The following is a 19,131-nucleotide window of genomic DNA, read 5'->3' on the forward strand; positions in this document are numbered from 1 at the left end:
TGTATGTAAGTTATTTGGGGGCTTCGGAAAGTTGATTTCAGCAGACAGACGGACATGGCTTAATCGACTCCGCTATCTATAAGGATCCAGACTATATATACTTTATAGGGTCGGAAAATTATATTGTGGTAATAACAAACTTATATACATATACCCTTCTCACGAAGTTGAATGTTAATTTGATTCGATAATTAAAATTTTGAATTTTTATGCTGAAAATTTTGTAATTTGAAAGTGTTATCTTTCGAATCGAATTTTGTATATAAAAAATTCTTTATTATTAATAGTAAGTATTACACATTATTATTATTAATAGTTAATTCTTAAAATTTCTATGTACATAGGAGATATTTAATAAAACAAATTTTAAATAATTAAATAAATTTATCTTCTAAAATTTCTACAAAAAATTGCTTTATAAACTAACTATGTATTTCTTTTTATGGATTAATTATCACTTTAGTTTGTTTTGAACAATTCTTTATGTTTCTAATTAAATGTATTTATTATTATAAAAATATATTATATTGTTGAAAATTTTAATTTGAACTTGAACACTTTACTTGATTGTAGGTTAAACATTAACTTAAATCTTATTAAATGTATTACAAAATAAATATTAATATAAAATTTATTGCAGCACTTTAGAACGAAAACCTTTGGCTACCAAAGGAGCTACTTCTGAGGGATCTTTACCGCGGGTTTCAGGTAAATATAATTTTGTTAGGACAAACAGCAGAGCACATGTCACCGAAAACGGCAAGAATACAAAGGCACCCCAGGCATTGGATAGTGGAGGAAAAGCCATGCCGATTATAAAATTACACGACCAAGAAGCTAAACTGCCCATGGACATGGCAACAGGACGGGGAGCTACTTCAAAGATTTCTGCAAAAAAAAAAAGAAAATAAATATTAAAAATTTATTTAAGTAAATGAAAATAAAAGTTAAAGGCATAAATAATATCAATGAAACATATTAATTAAGTTATCATCACGTTTCGTTTTCAGTACGCCAATTAATCAATTATAAGCAAGTACATTGGCTTGTACATTGAAAAATAACGTATGTAGTGTATGTTTACAACATCTCAGTCGTTTCAATTTAAAACAATTAAAAATGATACCAACTGATTTGGAAGTGTGCAGAATTTGTAGCACGAGTTTTAAATATAGAATTATTTAGCAAACATATTGAGTATCACGTGAATTGCGAAAGTATCTATAAATACAATATACAGAGTGAATGTGATGTGATGCATAAATACTCGTATAAATAAGTAAAATTGTTTTAATTAAATTGAGACTCATTTCTGCTGATTTCTTTGTTTATCAATAAATTTTGCTTTGACGCAGTAACATGAATGTACAAGTGAGTACTTTGTTAATTTATGCATGTTGAGGCATATAAACTTAGCAAAATAAAGGAAAATAAATATGCCGAGGTTAATTGGCTGATTCAATTACTATTTTTAATAAAAATTCAACTACAAATTGGGTTTGATGAAAACATGTGTGATAAAAATGCAATTTATTTTTTGATTCCAAAGTGCGCATTTTGAAGATTGCGTTATATTCATTTTTTTTGTTGGGAACTAAATACAAATTTCATCAAAAGGGTCAAAAAAAAGTTTAAATAATTATAACTCACTTCAAATCCAAGAGTTACTGAAATTGCAACTTATTCAAATACATATTATTAATTCAATATTAGATATAGAAAATTCTTTAAATTGTTACAAAATCCTAAATTCGAAATTATTGCCCAATAATGGTCTTCCTTATTTAGCACTTTATGGATTTTCGAGTACTCCCAAGTACTAAAATTAATCTCCATCATCTAAATGCTGAACATTTTAGCAAAATTTTATTTGAAGTTTAGGGTCAAAGTTTCATTATATTAAAAAATTAGATAATATTGTCATAATGTCCTAAAAGATTATAATAGTTTAAACAAATTGTTATTGTACTTCAAAAAAAAAGGTTTTATTTAATGACAAAACAATAAACATATCGCTCATTTGCTGCAACAACGTCATAATTCAAAAAAAATCGTTTCGAGAAAAACGACTTTGAATGTTCTATGACATTTTACTATTTCTTAAATAAATTTTCAACAAATCATGCGAATTCAGAAATAAAACCTGATTTAAATAGTAGACATTAATATCTTTCTAATCTGTATTTAACCCAAATTTTTACTTGTCAAATATACGAGAAAACATGAATTTTCATTTTGACGTTTACAACGAAAAAACACTCATACAAAAAATAAGTGACTTTTTTTAAAACTGATAAAACTATATGAAAGACTAAAGGAACGGCGCATATTTTGTATTTTTCAGTTCAAAACACCCGGATTTTGAGTTATGACGTTGTTGCAGCAAATGAGCGATATGCACTTCTTATTAGTTTAGAACTTTTTTGTTTGAAACACAATTTGTTTAAACTGTCATAATATATTAGGACATTATAACAATATGACCTAATAGCAGACCGTGTGAATCCCCCAATTAAATGTTGGAAAAAATCTAATTAAAAATTGCTTTTATATTTTATTTACTATGTAAGTTTAAATATACTACAAATTATTTAATTTGATACCCAAAAAAATCATAAAATTTTATTGTACGTGGCTCAAAAAGTCCATGCCTTTTTTAATGAATATAGTCTCCCTTAAGCTCTATATATTTTGTCCAACTTTTATCTAATTTTTATATGCCTTCCAAAAAAATAAAAATTAATCGAGGTCATCAAAATAAGTATTTTTATATAAGTTTGTCATTCTGTTTGTAATTTCTACATTTTTCATTTGCGACCCCACAAAGTATATATATTCTGGATCGTTATAGACAGCGAAGTCGATATAGCCATGTCCTAGGAGCTACTTTCCGTAGCCCCCAAATAACTTATATATGTACATGATTCATACATCAATATGTCGGGAATTCTTCCGTCTCGGTTGCTATTTAAAATCGACAAAATCGGCCCACAAATGCCTGAAATATAAGGAAAAACCGGGAAAACCTCGATTTTTGGCCTATTTTTGATCTATATCTGGATTACTAAGTCATTAATATAGACAATATGGATATCTAATGATAGATATTTTAAACACCATTGCAACGATGTATATAGTAAGTTGGACCTACAATGGGTCAAAATCGGGAAAAATATTTTTTAACCCGAATTTTTTTAATCAAAAAAACGATGTTTAAAATTAAAAAAAATAAAATTGGAAAAAACGTTTTTTTAAAAAAAATTAAAAAACAATTTCGAAAACAAAAAAATGTAAAAAACTTTATAAAAAAATTTCGAAAAAATATTTAATTTTTTTTTAAAATTTTTTCTTTTCGAAATTGTTTTTTAATTTTTTTTTAAAAAAAGATTTTTCAAACATTTTTTTTTTAATTATAAAATTGTTTTTGTTTGGAAAAATAATTTATGACAAAAAAAATGTTTGATGAAAAAATCTAAGATTCGACATAGTCGATATAGCTCTCTTACTTGTTGTTAGATGATTTCATCGTTGAGACATTTCTTCAGAGAATATGGCGGAAAAGGAAAGCATTTTGTAGCATAATTCATGGATTTTTGCCATGGAAACTGCACATTTGTGTAGCCTTTTCATGTGAGATGCCTATGGCTTCAACAATCTCTTGCACTTTCAATCTCCGATCGGCCAAGACCTTACATGAAAATATTGTCAATACAAAGTCGATTTTGCATGTGAAAATTAACTGAAATATGGACGTGGCCATAAGTCGGTAAATAGTGGTACAAATGGAGCCGATTTTTAATATTAAAATTAATTAAAACATAAAAATGGCTGTAAGAGATTTATGCCTATTAAATTGATTTTCGGAAGTGGAAGTTTAATTTGGAATTATTTTTTAGCTTTTAACTATGTTTGAAAATATTGCTATTTTGACTCAAAACATGGAACTTTAATCAAATAAACGTTATCCTTTTTTACAAAAAATTTCAGCATTTGGTTTTTAGATGTTTTAGTCAGTTAGGTAAGTGTCTTCTTAATAATGGCAGCTTTTTGAATTCGAATTTTTGTTGAAGCAAAAGGGAACTTTGTAGGTAATTTTATTATAAGTATTTTTGTTGTATTTATACCCAACTAACTAAATATGTTTAAAAACAATTATTTCAACTTACCAGATCCAATAAAATATGGAATGGGACCCAAACCAAATTGATAAAAGAATATATAGCCCATAATGCATACAATACAAGCCAAAGGGAACCAACTAGCAGCTTCCTGAAAAAATATTAAAAAAACAATTAATTAAAATCTTCAAAATATTTTGCTCCATATAAAACCAAAACTTACAATATAATTTAAAATAAAGGCAATGATGAATAGGAAGACGGCACATACAGCACTGGAAAACATCATTAAAGGACGGCGATTGACTTTGGCCATTAGCATGGGGCCCAAAAAGGAAGTGGCCAAATTTAGGCAACCAGCACCTAAATTAGCCCACTCGGCATCAGCAGTAGAAAGACCAGCTTTTTCGAATATAGACACAGAGTAATAGAAAATCTAAAAATTTTATGAAATAAAAACATAAATTAAAATATTTTCATTATAAAGTACTTTGTATTGCACTTCATACATACCGCATTTATACCCGACAACTGCTGGCCACCATGGAAACAGCATACTATTAACAAGGGTAAAAATAAGGCCGGATCTCTTAAAACCGAACCAAAGCTGCTAGTTTGTACTTTAGCATTTAATTCCAAATCCATTTCATCAATTTCTTGTTTAATTATCTCCGTGGCATTGGGACCTCTTAAACGTAGCAGCTCACTGTAAGCTTGCTCCCGATCACCGCGTACTATATACAAATATTTCGGACTTTCGGGGAAATAAAATGATGGCAGGTAACAGATTATTACTAGAACTATATAAAAACTTAGGGCATAATGCCATAGTTCGGCAGTTCCGAAAATATTTCGCAAACTAAAGACTTGACCAACAACAACACCACCCGTTACTCCAACCGCACAGAATACACCCATTGTGCCACGTAACGCTAGGGGAGCAATTTCAGTTAAATACATGGGTAAGGTGGCTGTTGTTAGGCCAGAGGCTAGACCCACTAGCAGACGTCCTAAAATTAACATTTCCACCGAGTTGGCCATGCGACAGAAGAAGAACATTATGGCACCCACGGCAAAAAGAAGGCCACTGATAAGAAAACATCCTTTTCTGGAAAAAAAAAATATATAAGGGTTTTAAATTTGTGTCTTAAATATGTTCAACAAATATTTGTTGTAAAAATATTTAAATTTTTGGCTTTTGGCGGTCCATATTTTGCACTTTTTGGATTTTCGATGCTCCTAAGGTCTAAAAATCCGTTAGCTAAAAATAAAATTCTGAAAATTTGAGCCAAATCGGATAACGTTTAGATCACAGATTACACAGATATGAATCAGCTGGAACCAGTAATATGGCAATAGAAAACAAACAAAAGAAAATGTCAAAATGGTTGCGGTTTGGAAAGAGGGACAGATATCATTGCCTATTGAAAATTGTATTTTTTTTCTCTCGCTCTACAAACCACAACAATTAAAAAGTGGTTGTAGAACATCAATGCTGTTCGATATTAATATTTTGACAACTGTCATTTTATTTTCCAAATTTTCTTTAAACGAAATTTCAAAAAATTTAAATTTTATTTTTCGATTTTAATTAAACCTAAATCAGGAATAAAACTACGAATTTTAACCGTTGTACCTATTATCGTTTAGCGTATGAACCGATTGTAAAAAATTTCTCGAAAAAAAATTCGCGTAAGACCCCTACTACCACAGATAATAGACATAGAGCGGAAACTCTCCTGTCAAAGACCTAACTCAGTTGTCAGAAACCTAAGTGGTGAGAATGTATTTGTAGAAAAAACTATGTGAAAACAAAAACAACACTTGTATGTGTGATTATTTTGAGTAATTTTTTGTTTGAGTTTTTTTCTAGTTTCCGCTCTATGCATAGAGAAATATAGAGCGGAAACTAGAAAAAAACTCAACTGAGTTAGGTCTTTGACAGGAGGGTTTCCGCTCTATGTCTATTCTCTATGGCTCTATGTTTCTCTATGCCTCCTACTTTGATAAAAAGACAAATATATTGTGCAAGCCATAGAGAAATACACATAGAGCGGAAACTAGAAAAAATCTCAACTAAAATATTACTCAAAATAATCACACATACGAGTGTTGGTTTTGCTTTTACATAGTTTTTTTACTAATACATTCTCACCACTTTGGTTTTTGACAACTGAGTTAGGTCTTTAACAGCAGAGTTTCTGATCTATGTGTATTTATCAATAGTGCAAGCTCAAAACGTTATCCGATTTTGCTCAAATTTAGTTTTTATATGACGTAGGACAATTTTAAACCATGGGGCATTAATTAAATCTGAAGAAAAATTGCAAAATAAGTACCTCCTTAATATGCATACTAACCTTCCAAACTTATTTGCAGCGCCAGCACCACCTAATGAACCAATAGCACCGCCTACTAAAAACACCGACACTATAGAGGCCCATAACATATCCAAACTTGAGTCATTTAAAAACGAGTCATAACGTTGAAGTAAACTTTCACGGCACCAGGATTTCACAAGCTAAAATAAATAGAAATTTAGTTAAATTGTTAGAAACAAAAAATAAATTAAATTAAAAAGCAACTTACACTAGCCGGACTATTAATTACACCTATACAGTAGCCCACCGGTACGGCTGCACCAAATGTAGATGCATAACCCACAAGTGTCAATAATTTACCCCATTGAGGTTTCTGAAAAAAATTAAAAAAAATATTAATTTAAATATGTAATTAATATAAACAGTTTTGTTTTTCATTGATACGGATGTTGTTATCATGTTTTTGAAAAAAAAAGTTTCCTTAAATATTGTTCTAATGAATACGTATTTATAATAAAATTACGAAACGTATTAGGCACGTATTGAGAGATTGATCTTTGACATTCAATACTTATTTAGTCATTAAATTTAATTACTTGTATTATACATATTCTGTTTTTATTTTTAAATAATAAAATGTATTATTAACTAATTAGGCCACTTGGGTGAAAGACTACACCATTTTCAAAATAGCTTTTTAATGCTATCAAAAAAAAAATTCTTTTAAAATTCTAATAAAACACTATTTTAATTTAATCTATTTATCATTTCTAAAAACATACATTGCGAATTTATTTAAAGAATTACTGCCTGTTCCTCCATGTCAAAAGGAAAGTGAATCGAATAAATGTTGTATAGAATTAATTCGAAAATGTTTTTAAAACTGAGGCAAATTGTTTCATCTTACATTTCATTCAATATAGAGGAACTGGGAGTTATCCTCCTTTAAAAGCTAAAAAATGTTGAACAAAATTTAAGAAAAATCTAATAATATTTAGAGAAATACGCATAGATCGTAAACAAGTAAAAACTGAAAGAGAAAAAATTATTAAAATTTTACATAGTTTTTGTACTAACACATTTCACCACTTGGGTTTTTAACAATTGAGTTAGGTCTTTGAGAAGAGAGTTTCCGCTCTATGAATATTTCTCTATCAGCCCAATTATGTAAAAAAAAATCCTGTGAGTTTTTTCCCTTTTTTATACCCTTCACCTTCGTGAGAGTTTGTCATTCCGTTTGTAATTTCTACATTTTTCATTTCCGACCCTATAAAGTATATATATTCTGGATCATTATAGATAGCGGAGTCGATTAAGCCCGTCTGTCTGTTGAAATCAATTTTCTGAAGACCCCAGATATCTTCGGGATCCAAATCTTCAATAATTCTATCAGACATGCTTTCGAGAAGTTTGCTATTTAAAATCAGCAAAATCCGTCCATAAATAACGGAGATATGAGCAAAAAACCGGGACCTCGATTTTTGACCTATTTTTTATCTATATCTGGATTACTAAGTCATTAATATAGACAATATGGATATCTAATGATAGATATTTCAAAGTCCATTGCAACGATGTAGATAAGGCTATAGTAAGTTGGACCTACAATGGGTCAAAATCGGGAAAAATATTTTTTAACCCGAATTTTTTTTTGTCATTAATTTTTTTTCCCAAAAAAATTTTTAAAAACTAAAAAAAAAATTTTAAAAATTTGGGAAATTTGGGAAAAAAAAATTTTAAAAAAAATTAAAAAAAAAAATTTAAAACAAAAAAAAAGTTTAATTTTGTTTAAATAAAAATATTTAAAAAAATTTATTTTAAAGTATAATTTGGTGAAGGGTATATAAGATTCGGCACAGCCGAATATAGTTCTCTTACTTGTTTATTTTTAACATTAAATTATAGGTAAACAAAAATAAAAAGCATAAAAAGAAAAAACCCTGGAATGCTTCGTATCGACACCTGAGTGAATTATTTATCCATTTCAAACGATTTTAAGAATGTTTAAGTTGCAGCCCCGCGCAGCATAACTCACTTAAGATCAAGCGTAAGTCCCGCTGTGATAACTCATCCTATGTTTCTTGGCCGCCATCATTCTCATCCTGTTGTTCTGTAGGTGTAAATCTTACTCAAATCTCCTCTAAGATTGTGAGAGAGAAGTTGTTCAGTTGTCTCCTCATCTTTCACATCGTTACAGCTTCTACCTTGCTATTTGCAAGAGAATCGTGCAGCTACTCTTAACAGGTTTCTTAGATGGAATCTAGTCCGATTTATCGCAAGTCTTGACCTATATATATTCATATTAGGCCAGACTTTTTTGGTTTCCTGGCAAGTGTGTTCTCTTTCCCATCTTTCTTTGACAATGAGATGTAGTTCGTGTGAAATATCAAATCCGAATTCGTTCCTGTGCAGTTTCCTTTAGTTTCGCTTTTGGGAATTCTAGAACAATCGGGCATTCTTTGATAATATTCGATCCAATCCAATGGGCGCTTTGCTATCGGTAAATACGTGGATAGGCCAGCTCGATATCCCTTGATGCTGAAGTTTTTAAGGTGCTACTTTTATAGCCATAATTTCTGATTGAATGAAGCTACCATAACACAAAAAAATCTCGAATATATACCACCCTTTTCATGTGATCTTGGTCCACCGAATATCTAAATGACATTCTGTGAAATATGGAGAGTGTAGTCATAGTCAGATCTATTCGGTATATTCGCCACTAAACCTGGATCGAAAACAGTTTGAAGTATATACTGTGTAGTCAACAGGAGGATCTATAATGACGGCATCTTGTTGGCTTGACCATAATTTCTCATAGCGGGAAACAAATAGCCGCAAATATCTGGTGGTAACCATTTAAGAATGACTTCAACGGCACTGTTTTTTGGAAATTTTCCATGACTATGTAGTATAGTTAAATGTGGCTGAATTTCCTTATTCAATACAAGGTTAGCAAATTCAAATCTGGCGTAATCTCGATAACGGAAAAGTTGCAATGACGCGTCATGACGGTTGACAATTTTAAACGGTATCGATTGGCAATATTCTTATAAATCGAAATAAAATGAATAATTTAGTGCTTTTGAAATTTTATTAGTCTTAATTAGTAGGAAATCTAAATGATAATATTAAAGGGGACCACCTGTCTGTCCCCTTTTAATAATTGCTGTTGCATTTTGAGTAATTTTGATTAAACACTGCAAATTATGCCCCCAATAAAACGATGTTTTTCTGTCGGTGTTTTTAATTTATGAATTATTATGTACGTATATAAAGATTTGATTTAATCGCTTACGTGTTTTTATTAAGATCTAAATAATGTTATTAACCTGATGTCTTAAAATCAAATTATATTAGTTGTTTAACTTTCTACGTTTAATCTAAAAACGTTTAAAAAAAAAACCTAAATCAAAAAAACTTGCATTGTTTCTAATGTACAACAAGTAGGAGGTAATCTATCGGCATTGATCGCATTATGGAATAATTTACAACACGCTTATCTATAGTTAAGTATTTGCTAGTTTAGCCTTATTATTTAAAATTACCACTTACCCACTTTTTACCACAAACTATAACTGTGTGTAATACAACTTTGATGATTCAAAAAAATAATTTTGAAAAAGCTTTTTTTAGTTCCATTGATACTTTTTATGCATGAATGGAACTAAAAACTACAAAAATTAACAAAACAATTAGAACCGATAAAAAGTTTTGGATCATATTTGAAAACTAATTCCGTAATTTCTGAAATTTACTATATTTTAATAGAAAACCTATTAAATTTGTAAAAAGCTTCATGTTTTAACGTTATTTAAATATTGAAATAACGGTAAAACATCGTATTTCGTTTTCTTACATATTCTATTTGTCTTAGTCTTCTTTCTTGCAGAAGTATAAAAGTTTCCATTGTTTTTCGAATGCTAAGAAGTATATCCACATTCTATATAAATGTTAAAATTTTATGCTTAAAAGCAATGAAATTTATTATATTTTAAGAGAAAACATATTAAATTTTAATTTAACATATAAACAAGTAAGAGAGCTATATTCGGCTGTGCCGAATCTTATATACCCTTCACCAAATTATACTTCAAAATAAAAATTTTAAATATTTTTAGGTAAACAAAATTAATTTTTTTTTCCAAAGTTGCTTTTTTAATTTTTTGTAAAAAAAAATTTTCGAATTGTTTTTTTTTAATTTTTTTTATATTTAGCGAAAAAAAAATTCAGGTTAAAAAATATTTTTCCGATTTTTATCCATTGCAAGGTATTTGAAATATCTATCATTCGATATCCATATTGCCTATATTAATGATTTAGTAATCCAGATATATGCCAAAAATAGGTAAAAAATCGAGGTTGTCCTGGTTTTTTGGTTATATCTCAGCCATTTGTGGACCGATTTTCTCGATCCAATTCCGGAGATATTCATGTATGAATCGAGTATGTAAGTAATTTGGGGGCTTCGGAAAGTTGATTTCAACAGACAGACATGACTTAATCGACTCCGCTATCTATAAGGATCCAGAATATACAACTTTATAGGGTCGGAAAATTGTATTGTGGAAATTACAAACGGAATGACAAACTTATATATACCCTTCTCACGAAGGTGAAGGGTACAATCTTGTTATATATAAATAGGTCACTCGTTTTTTATGGTACACTTTTAAGTAGGTTATTGTCCACCAATACTGATGAAACATATATGGTGTCAAAGGTTTTTATCTGCACAATATAAAAAAATATTTAAAAATTCTTTCCATAAAAGTGGTAAAAACCGTTTTAAAAGTGGTCGAATTTCGGCCACCAGGCGATCCTAGTAAATATAAATTTATATTTGGGAATACATCATTTTTTTTACGGAATATAGTTTACAAAAAATCTATTTATTGTATTGTCATTCACTGTATGTACTCAATTTTTTTTACTACTTTGTTAAGTTGGTTTTGAAACTTGTATAGCTATTTATAGAGGCTGAAATGGACTTTGGTGAAAGTACTTGAACAATGTGCACGAAAACTCGTAATACGCAAACTCTCCTAGAAACGAGTTCTGCCAGACGTCAAGTAAAAAAAGAGTGCATAAATTATACTATAACTATATACATGCACAACTTATATGTAAAGTACCCATAACCCTGCAGATCTAGGAGACTGTCCCAAATTAGTGATTACCTTTCATTTCCAATTGTATTTCAGAAGTTTCTAATTGTATTTCAGAAATTTCCAATTGAATTTCAGAATTTTCTACACCATTTCCAATTGTATTTCAGAAGTTTCTAATTGTATTTCAGAAATTTCCAATTGAATTTCAGAAATTTCTAATTATATTTCAGAAAATTCCAATTCAATTTCAGAAATTTCCATTTATATTTCAGAAATTTCCATTTATATTTCAGAAATTTCCAATTATATTTCAGAACTTTCTAATTATATTTCAGAATTTTCTAATTATATTTCAGAAATTTCCAATTATATTTCAGAAATTTCTAATTGTATTTCAGAAATTTCCAATTGTATTTCAGAATTTTCCAATTGTATTTCAGAAATTTCCATTTGTATTTCAGAATTTTTATTTTATACTTAAAAAGTTTCCAATTGTATTTCAGAATTTTCCAATTGTATTTCAGAAATATCCATTTGTATTTCAGAAAATTCTAATAGCAATACCAATGGATATTTCTGAAATACAAATAGAAAATTCTGAAATACAATTGGAAAATTCTGAAATACAATTAGAAACATTTTAAATATAAATTAAAAATTCTGAAATACAAATGGAAATTTCTGAAATACAATTGGAAAATTCTGAAATACAATTAGAAAATTCTGAAATACAATTAGAAAGTTCTGAAATATAATTGGAATATTCTGAAATATAATTAGAAAATTCTGAAATATAATTAGAAATTTCTGAAATATAATGGAAATTTCTGAAATATAAATGGAAATTTCTGAAATATAAATGGAAATTTCTGAAATTGAATTGGAATTTTCTGAAATATAATTAGAAATTTCTGAAATTCAATTGGAAATTTCTGAAATACAATTAGAAACTTCTGAAATACAATTGGAAATGGTGTAGTTGTATTTCAGAATATTCCAATCATATTTCAGAAATTTCTAAATGTATTTCAGAATACATTTATGTATGTAATTCAGAAATTTCCAATTATATTTCAGAATTTTATAATTGAATTTCTGAAATTTCCAATTATATTTGAGAATTTTCTAATTGAATTTCAGAATTTTCTAAATGTATTTAAGAACAGAAATTTTCAATTATATTTCAGAATTTTCTAATTGAATTTCAGAAATTTCCAAATATATTTGAGAATTTTCTAATTGAATTTCACAATATTTCAATTATATTTCAGAATATTTCATTTATATTTCAGAAATTTCCAATTATATTTCATAAATCATAAATATAGTTGAGAATTTTCTAATTGAATTTCAGAATTTTCTAAATGTATTTAAGAACTTTCTAATTGTATTTCAGAAATTTAATTAGAAAATTCTGAAATATAATTGGAAATTTCTGAAATATAAATGAAATATTCTGAAATATAACTGGAACATTCTGAAATTCAATTACAAAATTCTGAAATATAATTGGAAATTTCTGAATTTCAATTGGATTTTTCTGAAATATAATTAGGAATTTCTGAAATACAATTAGAAACTTCTGAAATAAAATAGGAAATGGTGTAGTTATTTCAACACGTGCATGTCCTAAGCAGGATGTCCTTTTGGATTACAATTATACTGGCTGATAGCTGGTCCAAAGTAGTCAACGAATTGGATTCACATTGATCAGCACATAAAAAGTTATTTCAACATGTACGGATGCGAATTTACCTCAAATATTCAGTTAAAAGGACATCTTATAGACAGTCCAATCGACAACTCTCCAATAGATTACTTCTGGTGGGTAAAATTATTACATTCTAAATTACTGTACAAAATAAAAGTTTAGAGTGACTACACTCTAGGTTACTTAGTGACATTAAAGAGACAATTCACTTCCCGCTAGGTTACATGGGATGTCAGTAGACTTATGAAAGAGGAAAATAAACTGTTTGAGAATTATTTCAACAAACATTGTATAAAACCAGTTTGTACGAATTACTCACAGAAAAAGAGCAGTACGAAATAAACGTTTAAAGTGACTACACTCTACATTACTTAGAGACACTTAAGTGACAATTGACTTCACTCTGAGATGTATAAAGTAACCAATTGACTTATATCTACACTACAAAGTACACATACATGTCAAATGACCCAAAATATATAAATTGTAGTCAGCCAAGTGGTCAGACATTTGTGAGGGAGACATATTGACTACTTGCTTAACTGCTGGGAAGTTATACACACCTCGATGTAACTCTTAATTCTGGTATTTTTGTTGATTGTTGTTATTGGTACTTTTTCGGTAGTACTTTGTTGAGTATTATTGACGATTTCCACCTTTGTGAGTTGTGGATATAAACGACTAGATTCTGCTTCTTCTTCCAATTGTCTTGGATCCATTGTATTGCAGTTCTTTGTATTTTTTTATTGTATTGCGATGAAAAAAAAGAACTCACGTGTATATAAAACACAAAAAAACACGTATGAATGTATGTCTGAATATAAAAATTTTAGACAGCTGTTTAACAGCTTAACAACAACAATTATGAGAATATTTCAAATTTTAATACGCTATGCTCTTTTATTTCTTAGCACAATGTGCTTTATCTTTGTTGTTGGTATTATTATTATATTATATTAACTAAATCAATTGTTTAGCCATGAGTAAGTCTACTTTTATTATAAAAATATTTTTTTATCATTTTATTATTTTTCATTTAAATTATATTTTATGCACAAGACTTTTTATCTTTTTTTTTTATTCCCCGGGTTTATTTTTCTTATTTTTTTTTTAATTTTTAGACACAAAAATAAACAAAAACCACTAAATATTTATTTTAAGAATAATATGTAGGTACTACTAATAAAATGTACGAAAGAATATTGCAATTTTTATTTAACTCAAAATTATGGTAGGTGCTCCCTTATAGGAGCCAACCAGTAAACTAAATCCTCTATCTCTCACAACATATTATTTTATATAATTAAAACGCATTCATATTCATATATAATATATACTATATACTTGCGTACATTTGTAAATACACAGATTTATTAGCTAAAGATACAATACAATGAAATTCTCTTTAAAGTTTTTGTTTGATTCTCTTTAGATACTTACAGTAGGTACACAAAAAAAAAACTAAAAGGGGGTGAAATTTTGCAGAAATTTATTCCCACAGTTCCAGAATTTAATTTTGTACAAATAGCAGCTAATGAATAGTATTATCGTCAGACAAGAATAATTTAGCACTAACATTTCCATTTAGCACTTCCCAAATTAGGAAGCATTTATGAAACCACGAAATCCTAAATCTTAAACTCCTTAAGTTACCTGCAATATTCACCTAAATATACTTAATTTATCCGTTTAGATGTCATGGATTCCTCCGATATTAAAAATAATATAAACAAGTAAGAGAGCTATATTCGGCTGTGCCGAATCTTATATACCCTTCACAAAATTACACTTCAATATAAAAATTTTAAATATTTTTAGGTAAACAAATTTTTTTTCCAGTTTTTTAATTTTTTAGAAAAAATTTTTTCCAATTGTTTTTTATATTTTTTTTTTTTTTAATTTTAAAAATTTTTTTTTTTAATTCTTAGCGAAAAAAACTTTTGGTGGAAAAAAAAATCGGGTTAAAAATTTTGACCCATTGTAGGTCCAACTTGCTATGGTCTTATATAAGTCATTGCAAAGGTCTGAAATATCTATCATTAGATATCCATATTGTCTATATTAATAACTTAGTAATTCAGATGTTGTTAAAAAAATAGGTCAAAAATAGAGGTTGTCCTGGTTTTTTCCGTATATCTCACCCATTTTTTGGCCGATTTTAACTAGCAACCGAGCCGGAAGAATTCCCGACATATTGATGTACGAATGTAATGTTATTATCATGTATGTAAGTTATTTAGGGGCTACGGAAAGTTGATTTCAACAGACGGACATGGCTATCGACTTCGCTATCTATAACGATCCAGAATATATATACTTTATGGGGTCGCAAATGAAAAATGTAGAAATTACAAACGGAATGACAAACTTATATATACTCTTGCCACTCATGGTGAAGGGTATAAAAATAGGTCAAAAATCGAGGTTGTCCTGGTTTTTTCCTTATACATATATCAGCCATTTGTGGACCGATTTTCTAGATTTTAAATAGCAACCGAGCCGAGATATTGTATGGATCGTGTATGTAAGTTATTTGGGGGCTTCGGAAAGTTGATTTCAACAGACAGACAGACGGACATGGCTTAATCGACTCCGCTATCTATATGGGTCGGAAATGAAAAATGTAGAAATTACAAACGGAATGACAAACTTATATATACCCTTCTCACGAAGGTGAAGGGTATAAATAGAATTACTTCACAATCTAAAGTAATTTCAAACTTTTTAACAATTTGAATTTCACAGTTTTAACTGTTAACCAACAGTACCATTATTGAAAACTTCTATTTATAAATTTCTAGTGGAGTATAACCCGGTTTACATTGTTCGATTTGCAATCGTTCTCGTTTCTTCTATAAAGTATCATTTTCGTTTACAATGTGAATTTTTATTACAGTTGATGTTAACTCTAACAGCGCCTATGATAAACTAACTCCCTGCAACTTGCTGTACCTATTTATATACACAGTGCCATATTCTATAAGCTTCATGAATTATCTAACGGACAAATCTAGTAGAATCCAATCCAAATCTAGAGCTTTCGGTGCCCTAATGTTTATGTTAGAAGCTTTGACAGTTAATGACAATGTAATGTTGGATGTGGAAATTCGTGTTAAAATCGTTAAATTTATATTGCGATTTCTTAACAATATTATTACATGCACTGTTGTATCCCTTGTAATTCTAATTCTAACTTCTCTCGTCAACAAAGTAAGAATTGCAGCGACAAACATCGCACAATGTAAATGGGGACTATGATAGAACATTCCATTTGTAATAGTTTTCAAATTCAAATTTCTATCATTCTAGAAATACAATACTTTCGGGTGTCTCTGCTATATAAAAACATGCAGTTTTGGTTATTGTGCCCACTCAAAGGATGAAGGTCTCAGAATGCTTATTGAGAAAAGAGGTGGATCTAGAGGCTGGTTAACAAACATACAAAAAAAGAAGTTCGGAAATTGAGAAACAGTATGAGATCAGGATCGTGAAAAGAAGAAATTTATAAACCAAAATTGTGATACTTTGAACAAACTAAAGTTCTTGGACGACAAAGACGGTGACGTCATTGGAATAACGTCAATATATAGCAATGTGGTAAATGGAAAATTTTTAATTATTAAAAGTTAAAACGTAACATCATTACCAAATTAATAAAAATCAAATTTGGGGTGTATATTCATGAAAAAATTACAAACTATGGTGCATTCTGCAGCCAGTTTTTGGAAATATACCATTCACATCCTGCTTTGTGTCACTTTAAGATGGATTATTGTGCCGACTCAAAGGATGAAGACCTCAGAATGCGAAAATTAAAGAGGTGGATTCAACGGCAAACAAACATACAAGAGAGAAGTTCGGAAAGTGGAAAATAGTATGAGGTCAGGATCGTGAAAAGAAGACATTTATAAACCGAAATTGTGATACTTTGAACAAACTAAAGTTCTTGGACGACAAAGACGGTGACGTCATTGGAATAACGTCTATATAAAACGATGTGGTACTGACTTAAAAGAAATGTTGGTTAAACAATGTTAAAATTTTTCGAAGGCGGCAAGGTTTGTGGAGCTTCTGAGGAGTAAATAGTATTTGATATTGGTGAAAAGATTGAAGATTGATATTTTAGTAAAATTAAATAATGTGTTCCAAAAACTGAGTTTTTTTTTAGAAAAGTGCCTACTGTAACGTTATTTACCATGTGATAGTAAAAAAACTCTTATAAGAAACATATAAAGCTGGAGGTCCACACCACGCGTTTTCGCGTCAAAGCGTTGCGTGCATTTCATACCTTCTTCGCATTCTACGCTTCAAGTTACATGCGATGCTTTTTAAGCGTCAATTTTTTGTTTTATTATTAAAAAAAACTTCGCGTTTTCTGCAGCTTTTATTTATTTTTTCACCATTAAACTTGTTTTAATTTATTAAAATTGAAAAATACACATTAAAAAAAGAATATAAATTGTCAAAATCAGCTGACATGTTCGTGCGCCGCTTGTGACGCTTATAAAAGTAGAAAGTAGATCTACTTTAAGCATTCTACGCGTCATGGCATTCTACGCTTTTGTACTTGTAACTTGCAGCGTACAAATATATTGATTGTACTTTTTTGACAGCCGCGTAGAATGCGAGAAAGCGTAAAACGCGTGGTGTGGACCTCCAGCTTAAGCGGTATTCACTGTTAAGTGCGAATGGTATTGCATCATTGCAAATGCAAAATTGTAAAGATTTTTGTGTGTATTTTGTTATTGGATTACGGTAAAATTTTGCATTTGCAATGATGCTAGACCATTCGCACTTAACAGTGAATACCGCTAAAGAGTTATACAAGTATAGAGATTGTTATTGGATTACGGTAAAATTTTGCATTTGCAATGATGCTAGACCATTCGCACTTAACAGTGAATACCGCTAAAGAGTTATACAAGTATAGAGATTTTTGAGGATCGCTGCTTTGCCTTTTTAGAATTTTTTAGTCAAACCGAAAATAGTTTTTCAAAATTGGTCAAGTTTGGATAGGTCTGGGGGATACTATGTCCTCTTAAGTGAGCCAGATTTTTCTTTTCACGCTTCCGCATAAATTTCTCTTTCCGGATCATATAAAAATTGTATATATTACCGAAGACAATTTTTTTCTACAAAAGAAAAAAAATATTGGGACGTTTTTCAAAAAATAAAAATACGACTCTTTTTACATGTTTAAACTTTGGATGGGTGTTACTTTTTATAGGGCGAGATAACAGTTAGCAAGTTGTTTATGTTTTATTTAAAATTTTAAAAAACTCAAAAAAGATCTAGCAAAATTAAAAAAAATAAATGTAAATATCTCTTGAACTGAAAGAGATAACCTACAAATGTAAGCATATTTGTTGTAGATCTATTCGATAGTAATACTAGATCGATAGTAATACTATCGTTTAAACAATATATGTTTTTTCCAAACCATTTTTTGAAATACCGAATGATTTCAATAATATTTTATATTATAAATACCTTTAGCAATAAAAATGAAATTTATCAAGGCGATAATAGTTAGAAGAATGTTGTAAGAATTTTGTGTAGAAAAAAGCTTTATTTTATAAACATTTATTTATTATTTACATATATTAGAATAGACTACAAAAAATACAATAGTTTTAGTATAATGTTGCAATTAAATATTTTTTTAACAATCTAAATAATCGAATTTTATCGACTATTTGACTTTTTCGACTTATGTGCAAATTAAAATCACAAATTTAACCGTATTATATTTTGACGGTTTTGTAATAAACACTACAATTGACACCACCTACAGTAATCAAAATTGTTATCAATTCTAAAGGAATGTCAGTTGGTCAAGAAAAAAGAAGAAGAATTTGTATTTATGTTGA

The 19,131-nt window shown here is 29.1% G+C and overlaps 1 protein-coding gene across 1 annotated transcript; it reads right to left on the reverse strand.

Annotated features, from left to right (window-relative positions):
• Positions 1-254: 254 nt before the first annotated feature.
• On the reverse strand, positions 255-14,512 carry sut1 (sugar transporter 1). The gene is made up of 7 exons (XM_065513415.1): positions 13,825-14,512; positions 6,708-6,812; positions 6,479-6,639; positions 4,632-5,226; positions 4,342-4,554; positions 4,167-4,269; positions 255-888 (listed from the first exon to the last, which is right to left on the reverse strand). Exons 1-7 carry the CDS (start codon positions 13,978-13,980, stop codon positions 632-634), a joined length of 1,590 nt encoding a protein of 529 aa, XP_065369487.1. The 5' UTR covers positions 13,981-14,512; the 3' UTR covers positions 255-631.
• Positions 14,513-19,131: the final 4,619 nt, after the last annotated feature.

The sequence above is a fragment of the Calliphora vicina genome, chromosome 5 (assembly GCF_958450345.1).
Source record: "Calliphora vicina chromosome 5, idCalVici1.1, whole genome shotgun sequence".
Classification (NCBI taxonomy): Eukaryota; Metazoa; Arthropoda; class Insecta; order Diptera; family Calliphoridae; genus Calliphora; species Calliphora vicina.

What these genes read in the sequence shown, in the direction of transcription:
- sut1 (XM_065513415.1), bottom strand. Translation starts at nt 13,980, where the DNA reads ATGGATCCAAGACAATTGGAAGAAGAAGCAGAATCTAGTCGTTTATAT. An exon ending in GAATTAAGAGTTACATCGAG is followed by an intron (nt 6,813 to 13,824) that starts GTGTGTATAACT and finishes AATTTTTTTCAG; the next exon opens with AAACCTCAATGGGGTAAATT. An exon ending in TAATTAATAGTCCGGCTAGT is followed by an intron (nt 6,640 to 6,707) that starts GTAAGTTGCTTT and finishes TATTTATTTTAG; the next exon opens with CTTGTGAAATCCTGGTGCCG.